The 20248-nt window shown below is 39.3% G+C and overlaps 1 protein-coding gene across 3 annotated transcripts in view; it reads left to right on the top strand.

Annotated features, from left to right (window-relative positions):
- Positions 1-20248, top strand: part of TESK2 (testis associated actin remodelling kinase 2) — a 135602-nt gene that overhangs the window by 32493 nt on the left and 82861 nt on the right. For all 3 annotated transcript variants that reach the window (XM_032607394.1, XM_032607405.1, XM_032607412.1), the window contains one exon: positions 1397-1708. In XM_032607394.1, the coding sequence (XP_032463285.1) occupies positions 1487-1708 (222 nt within the window). In that variant the 5' untranslated portion in view covers positions 1397-1486. The remainder of the gene's footprint in view (positions 1-1396; positions 1709-20248) is intronic.

Here is a 20248-nt window from a genome sequence, read left to right as displayed (position 1 = left end):
TTAGGTCCCAGTTGTTTATTTTTGTTTTTATTTCCATTATTCTAGGAGACAGATCGAAAAAGATATTGCAATTTATGTGAAAGAGTGTTCTGCCTGTATTTTCCTCTACCAGTTTTTAAAAAAATATTTATTTATTTGTTTGTTTAGGTTGTGTTAGGTCTTAGTTGGGGCATGTGGGAACTTTAGTTGCAGCATGCAGACTTCTTAGTTGCAGCATGCACACGGCATCTAGTTCCCTGACCAGGGATTGAACCTGGGCCCCCTGCATTGGGAGTGGGAGTCTTACCCGCTGGAGCACCAGGGAAGTCTCCTCTGAGAGTTTTATAGATGCTGGGAAAACTGGACAACTACATGTAAAAAAAAAAAAAAATTAAATTAGAACATCTTTTTAACACCGTACACAAAAATAAACTTAAAATGGATTAAAGGGACTTCCCTGGTGGTCCAGTGGTAAAGAATCCACCTTACAATGCAGGGGGCGCAGGTTCCATCCCTGGTCAGGGAACTAGAATCCCACATGCTGCGGGACAACTAAGCCCCGCGTGCCACAACTACTGAGCTCGCGCCTCAACTAAAGAAGAGAAAACCCACGTGCCACAACTAGAGAGAAGCCTGCGCGCTGCAATGAAAGATCCCACATGCCTCAACGAAGATCCCGCGTGCCACAACTAAGACCTGACACAACCAAAAATAAATAAATAATAAATAAATCTTTTTAAAGAATGGATTAAAGGCCTAAATATAATTGATTCTTGTGGAAAAAGTAGATGTTGGGAGAGACAGGCTAAAAGAAAAAGTGGGTTTTTGTTTTTATTGTTAGGTGCCAGATGGGATGGAGCCTTCTGTAGTCACTTCTGCTGGACAGGGTTGTTTAATCAAGAGTGGAATTTTAAATTGCTTTTGGATATAGTTTTCTTCTTTTAAAATTATACAATTTTATAGTATAAAATATTTGTCATCCTTGTTTTATATATTTGGACTTAATGATTTTTCAAATGAAGAGAAAATTATATGAGGCTGTGAACGGCATTGGCAGGAGCACAGGCTTTTGAATCAGACAATCTGGCATGTTAACTTTATCTGTGCCATTTGGTGACTGTATGATTGCTTGACCTCTCTGTGAAATGAACATAATCTTTTATCATGGGTTATTTGAGAATCAAATGACATGACATATGCATAACTCTTATAGTATGTTTCCTAGATAATAGGTACTCAACGAATAATAGATATATCACCGCTTTTTGAAGGTAAAAGCATAAAATGTTTTTTAGATCTGAAAATCAGGAGCTAGAATATGAAAGAGGAAATATTTTTACATTGATAGTGTTCTGTATGCCTGTATTTATTAGTCATTAATGGTTTTAATGAAATATCATTTTAATCTCTTATTTAGTGACAAGCCAGAAGAGAAGTAAAACTCAACAGAAATTTACTATGTGTGGAATTCATTCCTAAAAGAAGAAAAAAAGTGATTATTGAGACTATGGATCGGAGCAAACGGAATTCAATTGCAGGATTTCCTCCACGTGTGGAGCGTCTTGAAGATTTTGAAGGAGGTGGTGGAGGGGACGGGAACATGACCCAGGTGGGAAGAGTTTGGCCCTCTTCATATCGAGCTCTTATAAGTGCCTTTTCCAGACTGACGCGTTTAGATGACTTCACCTGTGAAAAAATAGGGTCTGGCTTCTTCTCTGAAGTGTTCAAGGTGAGTGATGCATCAGTTTTTCTTATATTGTCTTGTTGATGGTCAGTTTCACTGCAGAGTTGACAGTTGTGTTTAATTAAGACATAGGCTTTGCCTTGTCAGGGTGCTATGGATCTTGAGCAGTGTTACAAACTGTCCTCTTGAGCTATCTATTAACTTGTAAGATATTTTATTTATTTTAATTATAAAAATACTACATGCTGATCAAAAATTAAAATAATATAGGAGCCTCTTCCACTCCCCCAGAATTCTTCATCATCCCAAATGGAAACTTTGTACCCATTAAAAAATAACTCCCTCCACTACCCTTAGCCCTGTTAATGTCTGTTCTACCTTCTGTCTCTCTGAATATGTCTATTCTAGGTATTTCATATTAATGGAATTATACAATATTTGTCCTTTTATGCCTGGATTATTTCACTTAGCATAATGTCCTCAAGATTCATCCATGTTGAAGCATATATCAGAATTTCGTTTCTTTGGAATTCTCTGGCGATCCACTGATTAGGACTTGGTGCTGTCACTGCTGGGGCTCTGATTTGATCCCTGGTCCGGGAGTTAAGATCCTGCAAGCCACACGGCAGGGCAAAAAAAAAAAGAATTTCATTTCATTTTATATCTGAATAATATCCCATTTTATGTGTATACCACATTTTTTTTTATCTGTTCACCTGCTGATGGACATTTGTGTTGTTTCCTCCTTTTGATTATTGTAAATGATGCTGCTATGAACACTGATGTACAAGTAACTGAGTCCCTGCTTTCAGTTCTTTTGGGTATTTACCTATAAGTGAAACTGATGGGTCATATAGTAATTCTGTGTTTAGCTTTTTAAAGAAATTGTGGTAAAATACACATAACATAAAATTCACTATCTTAACCATTTTTAAGTGTACAGTTTTAAGTATATTCACAATGCTGTGCAACCAATCTTCAGAACTTTTTCATCTTGCAAAACTGAAACTCTGTACCTACTAAATAATTCTTCCCTTCCCTCTCCCCGCAGCTCCTGGCAACAACCATTCTACTTTCTGTTTCTATGAGTTTGACTACTCTAGATACCCTATATAAATGAAATCATGTAGTTTTTGTCTTTTTGTGATTACCTTATTTCACTTAGTCTGTTTTACTTTTTAAGGAACCACCATACTATTTTATGTAGAGTTGTACCATTTTACATTCCCACCAGCAACGTACAACAGTTCTCATTTCTCCATATTCTTACTAACACTTGTTCTCTTTCTTTCTTTTTCTTTCTTCCTTTCTTCCTTTCTTCCTTCCTTCCTTTCTTTCTTTCTTTCTTTCTTTCTTTCTTTCTTTCTTTCTTTCTTCTTCCTTTCTTTCTTCCTTTCTTCCTTTCTTCCTTTCTTCCTTTCTGATATTAGCAATTCTGGTGGGTATGGAGTGATATCTCATGTGGCTTTGATTTGCATTTCTCTAATGACTAGTGATGTTGAGCATCTTTGCATTGGCCTTTTGTGTATCTTCTTTGGAAAAATATCTATTCAAGTCTTTTGTCTTTTTTTTTTTGTGGTACGCGGGCCTCCCACCGCTGCGACCTCTCCCGTTGCGGAGCACAGGCTCTGGACGTGCAGGCCCAGCAGCCACGGCCCACGGGCCCAGCCGCTCCGCGGCACGCGGGATCCTCCCAGACCAGGGCACGAACCCGCGCCCCCCGCATCGGCAGGCGGACTCCCAACCACTGCGCCACCAGGGAAGCCTTTTTTGTCCAGTTTTGAGTTCGATTTTATTTGTATGTAAGGGTCATATCCTTTATCAGATATATGATTTGAAAATATTTTTGCTTATTCTGTGGGTTGTCTTTTTACTCTCTTATAGTGTCCTTTGATGCACACAAGTTTTTAATTCTGATTATGTCTAGTTTACCTAGTTTTTCTTTTGTTGCCTGTGCTTTTGGTGTCATGCCCCAAAATAACTTCCAAATCCACTATCATGATTTTCCCCAATGATTTCTTCTAAGAGTTTTATAGTTTTAGCTCTTACATTTATGTCTTAGATCCATTTAATTTTTGTATGTAGTGAAAGGAAAGGTCTAACTTCATTCATTCAATGGTGCTGAGTTTTCCCAGCACCATTTGTTGAAAAAAACTGTTCTTTCCCCATTGAATGGTCTTGGCACCCTGTTGAAAATCAGTTGATCATATGTGCCAGTGTTGATAATGCTTTTATTTTATTTTATTTAAAAACATATTTATTTAGGGACTTCCCTGGTGGCATAGTGGTTAAGAATCCGCCTGCCAATTCAGGGGACACGGGTTTGATCCCTGGTCTGGGAAGATCCCACATGCCACAGAGCAACTAAGCTCGTGTGCCACAACTGCTGAGCCTGTGAGCCACAACTACTGAGCCCATGTGCCACAACTACTGAAGCCCACACACCTAGAGCCCGTGCTCTGCAACAAGAGAAGCCACTGCAATGAGAAGCCTGTGCACCACAACGAAGAGGAGCCCCCGCTCGCTGCAACCAGAGAAAAGCCCACGCACACAACAAAGACCCAACGCAGCCAAAAATAAAATAAATAAAAAATAAAATAAATAAATTTATAAAAAAAAATCATTGCCATACCCAAGGTCATCTAGGTTTTCTTCTGTGTTATCTTCTAGGAGTTTTACAGTTTTGCATTTTATGTTTAGGTCTGTGATCCATTTTGAGTTAATTTTTATGAAGGTGTAAAGTCGATGTCTAGATTCATTTTTTTGCACGTGAATCTCTAGTTCTTCCAGCCCCATTTCCTGAAAAGACTATTTTTGCTCTGTTTTATTGCCTTTGCTTCTTTGTCAAAGATCAATTGACTGTATTTATGTGGATTTCTGGGCTCTGTATTCTATTCCATTCATCTGTTTGTTTATTCTTTCATCAATACAACAAAGTCTTGATTACTGTAGCTTTATAATATGTTTTGAGGTCAAGTATTTGTTCTTCTTTAACACTGAGTTGGCTATTCCGGGTTTTTTGCCTCTCTATATACACTTTAGAATCAGTTTGTTGATATATACAAGATAACTTGCTGGGATTTTGGGATTGCATTGAGTCTATAGATTAAATTGGGAAAAACTGACTTTTTGACAATATTGAGTCTTATCCATGAACATGGAATACCTCTCCATGTATGTAGTTCTTCTTTGTTATCTTTCATCAGAGTTTTGTGGTTTTCTTCATACAGATCTTGTACATATTTTGTTAGATTTACACCCAAATATTTTATTTTGGGGGTTGCTGATGTAAATAGTAATTTGTAATTTTAAGTTCTACTTATTCATTGCCTGTATATAGGAATGTAATTGGGCTTTTTTGTACTAACCTTGTATCTTGCAACCTTACTATAATTGCTTATTAATTTCAGGAGGTTTTAAAAAAATTAATTTGGCTGCCTCCAGTCTTAGTTGTGGCATGTGGGATCTTCGTTGCGGCATGTGGAATCTTTCGTTGCGGCATGTGGAATCTTTCGTTGCAGCACACAGGCTTCTCTCTAGTTGTGGTGCTCAGGCTCCAGACGCGCAGGCTCAGTAGTTGTGGCTCACGGGCCTAGTTGCTCCACGGCATGTGGGATCTTCCCAGACCAGGGCTCGAACCCATGTCCCCTGCATTGGCAGGCAGATTCTCAACCACTGTGCCACCAGGGAAGCCCCGGAAGGTGGATTCTTAACCACTGGACCACCAGGGAAGTCCCTATATGCTCTCATCATTTCTAGTGTAATTTGGTTTGATTTCCTTTTTTTTTTTAAAACATCTTTATTGGAGTATAATTGCTTTACAATGGTATGTTACTTTCTGCTTTATAACAAAGTGAATCAGCTATACATATACATATATCCCCATATCTCCTCACTCTAGTGTCTCCCTCCCACCCTGATTTCCTTTTTAATCTAAGAATTATATAATATGAGATTTTAAAATTTCCACACAGTAAGTTTTCTTTTGTAGTTGTTTGATATTTAATTTCTAATTTTAGTGCGTCATGATCAGAGAAAATGGCTTATATGAAGTCTGCCTTTGGAGTATAATTTAGATTTTGTTTTGGTGTAATGCATGATCAGATTTTTTTGAATGCTGCAAATGTGTTTGAAACAAATATGAATTTCTATTTGTTTGCATAAAGTTCTATATATCTCTGTTAGATTAAGCTTTTGTACTGTGTTATTCAGATGTTATATGGCCTTCTTTATTTTAGTCTAATCTATTTCTTTGAAAAAGTTCTATTAATAGTTCCTAATGTGTCTATAGATTTCTCCTTGTGTTTCTCAGCGTGTTATTTGTTTACAGGCCATTTTGTGAAGTAGATATTAATAGAAATTCATGATTATTATTGGATTGTATGCTGTAGATAGATTGTATATTTTATAAATGCTAGTTTTTAATTTTTATCCCACCTTATGCATTTAGCTTTGATTTCTACTTTATCTGATATCAATATTGTGTACCTTCTGACTCACTGTATGCATTTGTCTGTTGTTTCGGTTATTATTTTCCCAGTATGTCTTTTTCCATCTCTATTTTTATTCTGTCTGTGATAGTACATTTTTAATGTGTGTCCTGTGAAACAGTTTTATATTTAGTTTTTTTGATCCAAAATTAAATTTGCCCATAAAGAGAGAGATTGTAATCTGTTTACATTTATTGTGATTACTTCTGTCTTTATACTGAGTAAACTCTTAAATGGTAATTTAATGAGTATAGAATTTAGGACAGTAGTTATTTTCCTCAGCACTTTGAAATTACTCTTCCCCTTTTTCTTCTTCTTTTTGTAGTTCACCTCTATTTTTGCTGATAAGTTAATTCTTAGTCTGGTTGTTACCCTTTTTATTTTTCATTTATTTATGTATTTTTTTTAAAGACTATCGTTTCTTTTTTCTTTTTTTTTTGGCTGCAGTTGGTCTTCATTACTTCACATGGGCTTTCTCTAGTTGCGGCGAGTGGGGCCTACTCTTCGTTGTGGTGCGTGGGCTTCTCATTGCAGTGGCTTCTCTTGTGGAGCATGGGCACTAGGCACACAGGCCTCAGTAGTCGTGGCACATGGGCTCAGTAGTTGTGGCTCACGGGCTCTAGAGCACAGGCTCAGTAGTTGTGGTACACGGGCTTAGTTGCTCCATGGCATGTGGGATCTTCCTGGACCAGGGATCGAACCTGTGTCCCCTGCATTGTCAGGCGGATTCTTAATCACTGTGCCACCAGTGAAGTCCCAGGGATTTTTTTTTTATCTCTTTTTATCTCTGTGCACTGCTGTATCTTCAGTGTCTAGAATTCTACTTGGCACATAGTACCCATTTTTCTACAAGGTTATTTTTCTTGTATCTTACTGATTTGTGGGACTCTTTATATCTGTGCTATGAATTATAGATATTTTCCAAGATTGTAGTGCTTTTTAAGCTAGTTTTTAACAATTTTGCAATGTAGAAATAGTTCATTTTGTTTTTTACTGTCTTGACTTCTGTTTCTTTTATTATTTAGAAAGGCTGTCTGCACTCCTTTGTTATAAATAACAATTTTTTTCTAATCACTTTTATGGTATTACTACTTATGTTTAAATATTTGATCCATCTGGAATTTATTTTTTAAGATGTGTAGTCAGTTCTACCAGCAACATTTAGTTTATATCAATCTTTAATATTTTTCTCACTGATTGGAAATGTCACCTTTATTCTATACTGAATTTTCCTAAGAATTTTGGTCTCTTTCTAGACTTTATTCTATTGCATTGAACTGTCTATTCATATACCAGCATTGCAGCTTTATTTTAATATCTGGTTAGTCTAGTTCTCCATCATTATTATTCCTTTTCAGAATTTTCTTGGCATTTCTTCCTTTTTTTTTTTTTTTTTTTTGCAGTACGCGGGCCTCTCACTGTTGTGGCCTCTCGCATTGCAGAGCGCAGGCTCCGGACACGCAGGCTCAGTGGCCATGGCTCACGGGCCTAGCCGCTCCACTGCATGTGGGATCTTCCCGGACTGGGGTACAAACCTATGTCCCCTGCATCGGCAGGCGGACTCTCAACCACTGCGCCACCAGGGAAGCCCAACTTCCATTATATCTAATGTTTGTTGTTTGCATATGAGGACTATTAATTTTTACATATTAATTTTTGGTGCATCTAGTATGCTGAGTTTTTTAATGTTTGCAGTAGATTTTCAGTTGATTCACTTTGATTTTCCAGACATACAGTCATATCTGTGAATGATGATAAATTTATTTCCCATTTTTATATCTCACTTATCTTTTTCTCAATAAATTGCATTGATAAATACTTGCTAAAATATTAAATAATAGTGATATTTGACATCTTTGTGTTGTTCCTGACTTTAATGGGAATACTTGTAGTGTTTCCTAATTAAACATGATATGGTTTTGGGGCTGAAGTAGATATCTCTTTTTCTATTGGATCTTCAAAATCTTAACAAAAAATCTCCTGTTTTGTGAATAATTATTTTTATGCAGTATGGATGTGGAATTTTTACCGTATGTCTTTTCAAAGCCTGTAGTATGATTGTTAATTTTATGTGTCAACTTGACTGGGTCAGGGGGTGCCTAGATATATGGTCAAATTTTATTCTGGGTGTGTCTGTGAGAGAAAGTTTTGGATAAGATTATCATTTGATCAGTAGCCTGAGTAAAGCAGATTGCCCTCCCTAATGTGAGTTACCCTCATCCAATCATTTGAAGGCCCATGTAGAACAGAAAGGCTGACCTTCCTATCATTAGAGGGAACTCCTCCCTGACTACTTTAGCTGGGATATCTGTATTTTCCTGCCTTCCTTTGGATTGGAACTGAAATATTGGCTCTTCTTGGGCCTTGAGCCTGCCAGCTTTTGGACGGGAACCTATACCATCGGCTCTCCTGGTTCTCGGGCCTTCAGACTCAGACTGAAATTACCAGTGGCTTTCCTGGGTCTCCAGCTTACTGACTGGAGCTCTTGAGACTTCTCAGTCTATAACTGTGTGAGCCAATTCCTTATAATAAATCTCTTTGTCTCTGTATATATCTTTTTTGTTCTGTTTCTCTGAAGAACTCTGATACATATGGTGATACATGTATTTTTCTCTTTTGCTCTCTTAGTAAAGTGAATTATATTAGTAGGTTGCCTAATAGTGAGTTATCTTTGCATTCTTGGTGTATTATTCTTTAATGAGTTGCTAACTTCTTTTTTTTTTCTTTAATTATTTTATGTATTTATTTTTGTCTGCGTTGGGTCTTTGCTGCTGTGCGTGGGCCCTCTCAAGCTGCAGCGAGCGGGGCCACTCCTCGCCGCGGTGCACGGGCCTCTCACTGCAGTGGCCTCTGCCATTGCGGAGAAGTGGCTCCAGGTGCGTGGGCTTCAGCAGTTGTGGCACGCGGGCTCTAGCGCACAGGTTTAGTAGTTGTGGTGCACGGGCTTAGTTGCTATGCAGCATGTGGGATCTTCCTGGACCAGGGATCGAACCTGTGTCCCCTGCATTGGTAGGTAGATTCTTACCCACTGCGCCACCAGGGAAGCCCCAGTGTGTTTATTTTTAAGGTTCATGATGAATTTAGCTAGTTTGCTCTCTTAGGAAATAATTAAGACTGATGAACTAGGGCAGTGGTTCTCAACTGGGGTCAGTTTTGCCCTCCTAAGAGATATTTTGCAATGTCTGGAGATATTTTTGGTTGTTACAACTGGGCAGGGGGTGCTACTGGCATCTAGTGGGTAGAGGCCAGTGATGCTATTAACATTCTACAATGCACAGGATAGCCCTCCACAACAAAGAATTGTCTGGCCCAAAATGTTAATAGTGCTGAGGTTATAAATCCCTAGCCTAAAAGCACTAAAAAGATGAAAGTATAACATCTGTTACTGAATTTAGGAAAAATATACTTTTAGAAACAAAACAGTTTGGATTTACATTTAAAATCATTTGTGAGCTTCAAAGAGTTTCCTTTGATTGTTAATCTTTTTCACGTTTTTAAAAACTATAAAACAGATTAGGGTAGTTTCATTGTTTCTAGGAAAATGACTTAGAATATTTTGGATGTTAGTGAAACCTATTTAGGGAAGAACTGAGGTATGTGTAAGAAGAGGTGACATGAGTGTTTATAAAGTAAGGGAAAAGAATGTAAAACCAAATGGCACAATGGCCCTAATCTCTTACCTTCTGGTAAGTGGAAAATCTATTCAGCTTTACTGTAGCACTGGCTGACAACCTGTTCAGTGTTTTAAATTAAGAGTGCTTCTGGTAGGATACAGTAGAAGGCTCTTAATTTCTTTTTTAAAAAAATTAATTAATTTCTTTATTTTTTTGGCTGTGTTGGGTCTTTGCTTCTACGCGCGGGCTTTCTTTTTGGTTGCGGCGAGCGGGGGCTCCTCTTTGTTGCAGTGTGCGGGCTCTCATTTTGCTGGCTTCTCTTGTGGAGCACGGGCTCTAGGTGTGCGGGCTTCAGTAGTTGTGGCACACGGGCTTCAGTAGTTGTGGCTCGCGGGCTCTAGAGCACAGACTCAGTAGCTGTGGCGCATGGGCTTTGTTGCTCCGCGGCATGTTGGGATCTTCCCGGACCAGGGCTCGAACCCGTGTTCCCTGCATTGGCAGGCGGATTCTCAACCACTGTGCCACCAGGGAAGCCCTTAATTTCTTTTTATACTAATCCTTGTTTTGTTTGGGAATATAATTGGAAGGAGAATTTCTAGGAAGATGACTTTTCCAGTCTCTTGATATAACTAAAGTACCCCATGAGATACTAAAACACAGAATTATTTTAGTATGTATTGTGAAACCTATAAAACCTGGAATCCCATTCTAGAACAAAGTATCAATGTGATTTCTTTTCTTTTTAATAAGAGCTTTACTGAGAGATATTTCATATACCGTAAAATTCTCCTTTTTAAATTAAATACATAATTCAGTGGTTTTTAGTATATTTACAAGGTTGTACATCCCTCACCACTGTCTAATTTAAAAATGTTTTTATCATCCTAAACAGAAATCCTGTACTTATTAATAGTCACTGCCCATTCCTCCCTTCCCCAATCTCCAGGCAACCAGTAGTATTCTACTTCATGTCTCTATAGACTTTTCTTCTGGACATTTCATATAAATGGAATCATACAATATGTGACCCTTATGACTGACTTCTTTTACTTAGCATAATGTTTTTAACATTGATCCATGTTATAGCACATATCACTATTTCATTCCTTTTTATGACCCAGTAATATTACAATGTATAGGTAATACCACATTTTGTTTATATAGTCATTTGTTGATAGACATTTGGATTGTTCCCATCTTTTGGTTATTGTGAATAGTGCAGCTATGAATATTTGTGTACAAGTATTTGTTTGAGTACTTGTTTTCAATTATTTTGAGTATATACCTAGAAGTGGGATTACTGGGTCATATAGTAATTCCATTTTACTTTTTGAGGTACTACCAGACTATTCTCCACTGTGGCTGTTTCATTTTACATTCTACCAGCAATGTATAAGGGTTCCAGTTTCTGTAAAACTCACCAACATTTGTTATTCTATCTCTTTATTATTTAAAAAATTTTTTATTATTATAACTACCCTAGGGCATGTGAAGTAGTATCTCGTGAGTTTTTTTTTAGATAATAATTGATTTACAATATTATATTAGTTTCAGGTATACAACATAGTGATTCAAAAGTTTTATAGATTATACTCCATGTATAGTTATTATAAAAATTGACTGTATTCCCTGTGCTGTACAATATATCCTTGTAACTTATTTTTTTTTTTTTTTTTTTTTTTTTTTTTTTTGTGGTATGCGGGCCTCTCACTGTTGTGGCCTCTCCCGTTGCGGAGCACAGGCTCCGGACGCGCAGGTTCAGCGGCCATGGCTCACAGGCCCATCTGCTCCGCGGCATGTGGGATCCTCCTGGACCAGGGCACGAACCCGTGTCCCCTGCATCGGCAGGCGGACTCTCAACCACTGCGCCACCAGGGAAGCCCTTGTAACTTATTTTTATACATAGTAGGTTGTACCTCTTAATCTCCTACCCCTATATTGCCCCTTTCCCTTTCCCTTTCTCCATTGGTAACCACTAGTTTGTTCTCTATATCTGTGTTTGTTTCTTTTTTGTTATGTTCACTAGTTTTATTTTTTTTAGATTCCACATACAAGTGATAACACATAGTATTTGTCTTTTTCTGTCTGACTTATTTCACTAAGTGTGATATCCTCCAGGTTTATCCATGTTGTTGCAAATGGTAAATTTCATTGTTTTTTATGGCCGAGTAGTAATCCATTGTATATGTATGTATACCACATCTTCTTTATCCATTTTTCTGTTGATGGACACTTAAGTTGCTTCCGTGTCTTGGCTATTGTAAGTAATGCTGCTATGAACATGGGAGTGCATGTATTCTTTCGAACTAGTGTTATCCTTTTCTTTGGATATATACCCAGGAGTGGAATTGCTGGATCTCATAGTAGTTCTATTTTTAGTTTTTTGAGGAACCTCCGTGCTGTTTTCCATAGTGGCTGTACCAGTTTACATTCCCTCCAACAGTGTGCAAGTGTTCCCTTTTCTCCATTTCCTTGCCAACACTTGTTATTTGTGATCTTTTTGGTGACAGCCATTCTGACAAGTGTGAGGTGATATGTCTTTGTGGTTTTAATTTTCACTTCCCTTATGGTTAGTGATGTTAGTGATGAGCATCTTTTCATGTGCCCGTTAGCCACATTATGTCTTCTTTGGAAAAATGTCTATTCAGGTTTTCTTTCTATTTTTAAATCGGGTATTTGTTTTTTTGATGTTGAGTTGTATGAGCTGTTTACAAATGTTGTATATTAACCCCTTATCAGTCATGTCATTTGCAAATATTTTCTCATTCAGTAGATTTTTTTTTTTTTTGGTTGCATTGGAGGTCTTGGTTGCTGCGTGCAGCCTTTCTGTAGTTGCGGTGAGTGGGGGCTACTCTTCATTGTGTGCAGGCTTCTCATTGCAGTGGCTTCTCTTTGTTGTGGAGCACGGGCTCTAAGCGTGCGGGCTTCAGCAGTTGCGGCACGTGGGCTCAGTAGTTGTGGCTCGTGGACTCTAGAGCGCAGGCCCAGTAGTTGTGGCACATGGGCCCAGTTGCTCCACGGCATGTGGTATCTTCCCGGCGCAGGGCTCGAACCCGTGTCACCTTTAATGGCAGGTGGATTCTTAATCACGGTGCCACCAGGGAAATCCCTTCCCTGTTTATCTATTTCATATATAGTAGTTTGTATCTGCTAATCCCAGACTCGTAATTTATCCCTCCCCCACTAAGTGAAGTGACTTACTTCACTTAGTATGATAATCTCTAGGTTCATCCATGTTGCTGCAAATGGCATAATTTTATTCTTTTTTATGGCTGAATAGTATTCCATTGTGTTTGTTTGTGTGTGTGTGTGTGTGTGTGTGTGTGTGTACATATATATATCACATCTTCTTTATGCATTCATCTGTTGATGGACATTTAGGTTGCTTCTATGTCTTGGCTATTGTAAAATGGTGCTACTATGAACATTGGGGTGCATGTATCTTTTTGAATTAGAGTTTTTTCCTTATATATACTCAGGAGTGGGACTACAGGATCATATGGCAACTCTATTTTTGTTTTTTTAAGGAACCCCCATACTGTTTTCCTTAGTGGCTGTAACAATTTACATTCCCACCCACAATGTAGGAGGGTTCCCTTTTCTCCACGCTCTCTCCAGCATTTGTTATTTGTAGACTTTTGGATGATGGCCATTCTGACTGGTGTGAGTTGATATCTCATTGTAGTTTTGATTTGCATTGGGCTCCATAGTTGTGTCTCACGGGCTCTAAAGCGCAGGCTCAGTAGTTTTGGTGCATGGGCTCAGTTGCTCCATGGCATGTGAGATCTTCCCGGACCAGGGCTCGAACCCGTGTCCCCTGCATTGGCAGGCAGATTCTTAACCACTGTGCCACCAAGAAAGTCCCCTGCCCTTTTTTTTTTTTTTTTTTTGTGGTATGTGGGCCTCTCACTGTTGTGGCCTCTCCCGTTGTGGAGCACAGGCTCCGGACGCCCAGGCTCAGTGGCCATGGCTTATGGGCCCAGCCGCTCTGCGGCATGTGGGATCTTCCTGGACCGGGGCACGAACCCGTGTCCCCTGCATCGGCAGGCGGACTCTGGGCCTCTCACCGCCGCGGCCTCTCCCATCGCGGAGCACAGGCTCTGGACACGCAGGCCCAGCGGCCATGGCTCACGGGCCCAGCCGCTCCACAGCACGCGGGATCCTCCCGGACTGGGGCACAAACCCGTGTCCCCCGCATTGGCAGGCGGACTTTCAACCACTGTGCCACCAGGGAAGCCCCCCTGCCCATTTTTAAGTTGGGTTGTTTTTGTTGAGTCGTAGGAGTTCTTTATGTAGTGTCCTTTAATGCAGAAAAGTTCTTAATTTTGTTGAGATTCAATTTTTAGTTTTCCTTTTGTTGCCTGTGCTTTTGATGTCATATCCACGAGATTGTTGCCAAATTCAATGTCATGAAGATTTTCCCTAATGTTTTTCTCTAAGAATTCTGTAGTTTTAGCTCTTAAGTTTTGGTGCTTTTTTAAATGGAATTGTCTTCTTTTCTTTTCTTTCTCTCTTTCTTTCTTCCTTCCTCTCTCCCTCCCTCCCTCCCTCCCTTCCTTCCTTCCTGGGTCTTAAAAAAAGGAATATTTTATTAAAACAAAAGTGACTACAATGAAAGGGGTTTTAAAAAGAAAACTAAGAAAGTGGTGTTTTGCTTGGGAGGATTCTTATACTCATGCAATGAGGACTCTTTCTTTAACTTCAACGGTGGAAATGTTGGAAGGATGCAGTGGCTGAGATCAAACTAAGAATGCCAATGTCAGGCCAAAGCCAGCTGGTGTCTTCCAAAGTGACAGAAGGGGATACTATAGGGAAAAACACAGGAAGAGCTGCAATCTTTTTGTCTCCTCTAGAAGAGAACTTTATGTGCTGTAAGGAGAATGCTCTAGCTACCCTGCGTTCTAAGGATAGGACTTTGTTTCTAGCAGTTTTTAAAAAATATTTATTTATTTATTTGGCTGTGCCAGGTCTTAGTTGCAGCACGTGGGATCTTCATTGCCACATGTGGGATCTTTAGTTGTGGCATGTAGGCTCTTTTAGTTGCAGCATGCGGGCTCTTAGTTGCGGCATGTGGGATCTAGTTCCCTGTTCAGGGATCGAACCCAGGCCCCCGGCATTGGGAGTGTGGAGTCTTAACCACTGGACCACCAGGGAAGTCCCTCTAGCAGTTTTGTTGTCGGGGGAATTGTCTTCTTAATTTCATTTTCAGATTGCTTATTGCTAGTGTAGAATACAATTGATTTTTATGTATTTATCTTGTATCCTGTAACCTGGCTGAGCTCTTCTATTAGTTCTAATAGTTTTTGTAGTGTGGATTTTTTTTTAGAGTTTTCTATATACAAGATCATGTTGCCTGATCAATATGAATCTTGATTGCATAGGTGATCTCTTGAGAATCAATCCCCAAACATACATTCCTTTAGAAGATTAATTGAATTTCTTTGGAATCAGCTTTTCTTGTTAACTAATACAGTTAAAATGTGTCTTCTCATATAACAAGAGGTATGGCTCCTTGTTTTTAAGCCCACCATATCAAATACTTTGTCATTTTGGAACCAGATTATATTCTAAAGGCGTTATTGGTAATGATGTCAGTCTTGAGAGAGTGGTACTCATAGTACGGATTTGATCATCCCCCCCAAAGCCTTGTTTGTCTTACTACTCTTGGGGAGATTTTCTCCTCTCCCATATCTGGACCCTTGCAGTCTGAGTTAAATGCCCATATTCTGTGTCTTCACAGAAACCTATGTTACCTTATCATATTCTTTTGACATCATCTGTTTAAAGTGTCTTGTCATCCCACTTAGCTTTAAGCTCCATGAGAACAGGGACCATGTCCTATTTACCTTCATTTCTCCAGGATATAGCACTGTGCCTAGAATAGAGTAGGCATTCATTCATCCATCTATCCATCCATTCATTCCTTCAATGTATTGTGGTCTTTCTAAATACCAGGCACTGTGAAAAGTGCTGAGATACAGTGATGATTAAAACTTGTTAATCCTGACCTTGTGGAAATTATAATCTAATGGTAAGCAGTTACATTAAGTAATTACAAGGGTAATTGCCACATAAAGGGAAGCATAGTATATTATTTATTGTTGCATAACAAGTTTACCACCAATGCGGTGGTTTAAAAGAACACATATTATTATATCTGTTTCTGTAGTTCAAGAGTCCAGGTATGACTTAGCTGGGTGCCCTGCTTCAGAGTCTTACAAAGCTGCAATCAAGTTGTCAGCTGGGGTGGCCATTTTACATGAGACTCAAGTGGGGAACGATCTGCTGTTAAGCCTGCGTGGTTGTTGGCAGCATTCAGTTCCTGGCATGCTGCTGAATTGAGGGCTTCTGGTCCTTGCTATGTTTCCTTCTCCATATGGCAGCTTGATTCTTCAAAGCCAGCAAACAAGAGAGTCTCCGAGCAAGATGTGGGTTAGTCTTATGTAACATCATTATATTTAGGTTGCAGTTAATTCTTCTTTAATGTTTTAATTTACATTAGTCACTTTTCCCATATTGAATTCGTGTGGAGTAAATCAGTGATCCTGCCAAGGGTCAGGGGGACAGAATCACATAATGGCATGACACCAGGAGGCGGAGATTATAGAGTCCAATCTGTCACCACACACAGATTGCAGTGGGGCTACAAAAAAGCCATACGCTTAATTTGAAGAGGGATGATGGTTTTCTTGAAAAAGTGAAGTTTAAGTTGAGACCTGAAGGGTGAGTAGGAACTAGCTAAGTGAAGAAATAGGTTGGAGATGAGCATTTCTAGGAGAAGGAACAGTCTATTCATAGGCCAGTGAATGGAGTCTGAGGTGCAGTTGAGGATTTGAGAGAAGTCTAGAATGGCTAGAGCAGAAGGTCAGTGGGACATTGGTAAGAGATGTAAGCAGAGGTTTATTGTCGAGGACCTCATCATCTACAGAGGTCCTAAAAGGTAATGATTTTGGACTTTATCTTAAGAAACTTGCTTTTATTCAAGGGTGTAATATGTTCTGATGTGCATTATAAAAAATTACTGGCTGCAAATATCAAATGAATTGGAGAGGGTAAGAATAGATTCAGTTTGGCAATGGTCCAGGTGAAAGATGTAATGTGTAACTTGTGGTGGAAGTGTTGTGTGGTAGCAGTGGGAGTGGAGAAGAATGAAATGATTTGAAATACTAGACATGCTTTTTAATTTACCAATTTAAGTATGCTTGTAAAAAAATGGAGAGATATTTAGAAGGTATTATCTGTAGCATTTGGTGAATGATTGGATGTGATGGTGAGAGGAAAGGGGAATCAAAGATAATTTCAAGGGACTTCCCTTGTGGCGCAGTGGTTAAGAATCCTCCTGCCAATGCAGAGGACTCGTGTTCGAACCCTGGTCTGGGAAGGTCCCCCATGCCGCAGAGCAACTAAGCCTGTGCACCACAACTACTGAGCCCACATGCCACAACTACTGAAGCCTGCACACCTAGAGCCTGTGCTCCACAAGGGAAGCCACCTCAATGAGAAACCTGCACACCGCAACGAAGGGTAGCCCCCGCTCTCTGCAACTAGAGAAAGTCTGTGCAAGCAACGAAGAACCAATGCAGCCAAAAATAAATTAAATAAATTAAAAAAAAAAAGAGAGATGATTTCAAGTATGAGCCCTGAAGGAGGAGCACATTTGATGATTTTAAATTTGGATTGGTGTGAGGTGCTTATGAGACCTATATGTGGAAATGATCCATATGCAGTTTCTTTCTTTCTTTTTTTTTTTTTTTTTTGCGGTACGCGGGCCTCTCACTGTTGTGGCCTCTCCCGTTGCAGAGCACAGGCTCCGGATGCGCAGGCTCAGCGGCCATAGCTCACGGGCCTAGCCGCTCTGCGGCATGTGGAATCTTCCTGGACCGGGGCACGAACCCGTGTCCCCTGCATCGGCAGGCGGACTCTCAACCACTGCGCCACCAGGGGAGCCCTGCTTTTTTTTTTTTTAATATTTATTTATTTGGCTGCATCGGGTTGCGGCATGTGGGATCTTGGTTGCAGCATGCTGCGCCTTTCGTTGCACCATGCAGGCTTTTCTCTAGTTGTGGCGCATGGTCTCCAGAGCGTGCGGGCTCAGTAGTTGAGGCATGAGGGGTCTCTGGTTGTGGCACGTGGGCTCTAGCGTGTGTGGGCTTAGTTGCCCCATGGCATGTGGGATCTTAGTTCCCTGACCAGGGATCGAACCTGCATCCCCTGCATTGGAAGGCGGATTCTTAACCCCTGGACCACCAGGAAGTCCTGATAAGCAGTTTCTTATAAAGATCTAGGGCTCAGAGAATAGATCTTGTTTGGAAATGTAAATTTAAGAGCCATTTACATAGAGTGGCTGAAGCCAAGGATATGAATGAGATTATACAGAGGGCTTGGGACCAAGCATTGAGGAACTCCAACATTTAAGGGTTGTGTAGAGGAAGGAAGAGCTGGCAAAGGAGTCTAAATAGGACTACCAACAGAGGTAAGAGAAGCAGTGTGTGTATGTGTGTATCTGTGTGTTAGAATGAGTGGAAGAGTGAGACGTGATGAAGAAATTCACACCTAAGATGAACACAGAGTTTTTGTTCATTTCACTGTACCCTGTATAACAATGCCCAACTTGTAGTGTTGGAAGGATCAAATGAAATATGTAGATCACCTTGTACAATGCCTAGTCCATCAATCTCTTAAAATTTTTGATATTGTTATTTTCTCTATTTCAGTTTTACACAACAGTTCAAATTTGATCTTAGGTCAGCCCACTATTTTTTTATTTTATTTTATTAAAAATTTTTTATTGAAGTATAGTTGATTTACAATGTTGTGTTGGTTTCAGGTATACAGCAAAGTGATTCAGTTATACATACATTCATATTTTTTTCAGATTCTTTACCACTATAGGTTATTACAAGATATTGAATGTAGTTCCCTGTGCTATATAGTAGGTCCTTGTTGTTTATCTATTTTATATATAGCAGTGTGTATCTGTAGTTTGTTAATCCAAAACTCCTAATTTATCCCTCCCCCACCCCCCTTTCCCTTTGGTAACCATATGATTGTTTTCTGTGTCTGTGAGTCTGTTACTGTTTTGTAAAATAATTTGATGTGTATCATTTTTTTTAAAGATTCCACAAATAAGTGTTATAGTATGATATTTGTTTTTCTCTGACTTGCTTCACTTAGTGTGATAAATCTCCAGGTCCATCCATGTGGCTGCAAATGGCATTATTTCATTCTTTTTTATCAGCCTACTACTTTTTAGTTGTGATTTCAGTTTTGAAGGTTATATGAAATCAGATGCCTTCTTTTCTTACCATTAGTATCATATTTTTCATAGCATGAATGAGTGTTCCCTTCTTTATGCTCCTATATACCGTGTACAGACTTTATCAGAGCAATGATACATTTTTGTTTACTTGTTTGCCTTTCTCTGTTAGATCAAAACTCCCTGTGTTTTTCATGTCTGTATGTTTAGTGCAGACTGCCACATAGAGAGCACTCACTATTCATTGCATAAGAAAAAATGTATATGTATACATTATAAGAATACATTAAGAGGCAAAGTAGCTGAGAGACTGGAGCTAGGCTGCCTTGGTTTGAATCTTGACTCTACCACTTATAAACTTTCTGATCTTGGGCAAGTTACTTGACTTTTGTGCCTTGGTTTCCTCATTTGCAAAATGGAGATAATTATAGTGGTGTTGTTGAGAAGATATAATGAACTAGTATATATGAAGTACTTAGAATAATGTCTAGCACGTAATACACCCTATATAAGGGCTAGTTACTATTTCTATTATATATAGTTAAGATCTGTTGAGTTCTTTGTGATAAGTACTGTGTCAAGAACTCATACACGTTATCTTTTAAAATGACTACAATAATCCTATAAGTAGTTAGACTTCCATTATATAAATGAGGAAACTGAGGTTAAAAATATTTAGCATCTTGGGCTTCCCTGGTGGCTCAGTGGTTGAGAGTCCGCCTGCCGATGCAGGGGACACAGGTTCGTGCCCCGGTCCTGGAGGATCCCACATGCCACGGAGCGGCTGGGCCCAGGAGCCATGGCCGCTGAGCCTGCGCTTCCAGAGCCTGTGCTCCGCAACGGGAGAGGCCACAACAGTGAGAGGCCCGCGTACCGCAAAAAAAAAAAAAATTTAGCATCTTGCTAAATATATTACAACAAGTAAATGGAATAACTAGGATTTGAATTCCTATCTACCTAATTGATGAATGGACTATTGCATCTAATTTTGATTTGGTATACAAGAAATAGATTATTTATTAATTTGTATGTATTTATGATATTTCTGGACTATGATAGCATATATAATAAGAGTTTTTTTTATAGAGTTCAACCTGATTAAATTCATGTGGCAAGTACAATATATAACGAGGTATAAAAGATAAGACAGGGCTTCCTTGGTGGTGCAGTGGTTAAGAATCTGCCTACCAATATAGGGGACACGGGTTTGAGCCCTGGTCTGGGA

This window comes from Phocoena sinus, chromosome 1 (genome assembly GCF_008692025.1).
Source record: "Phocoena sinus isolate mPhoSin1 chromosome 1, mPhoSin1.pri, whole genome shotgun sequence".
Classification (NCBI taxonomy): Eukaryota; Metazoa; Chordata; class Mammalia; order Artiodactyla; family Phocoenidae; genus Phocoena; species Phocoena sinus.
Note: the sequence above shows the minus strand (reverse complement) of the source record. Positions and strands in the feature narration are given on the sequence as shown.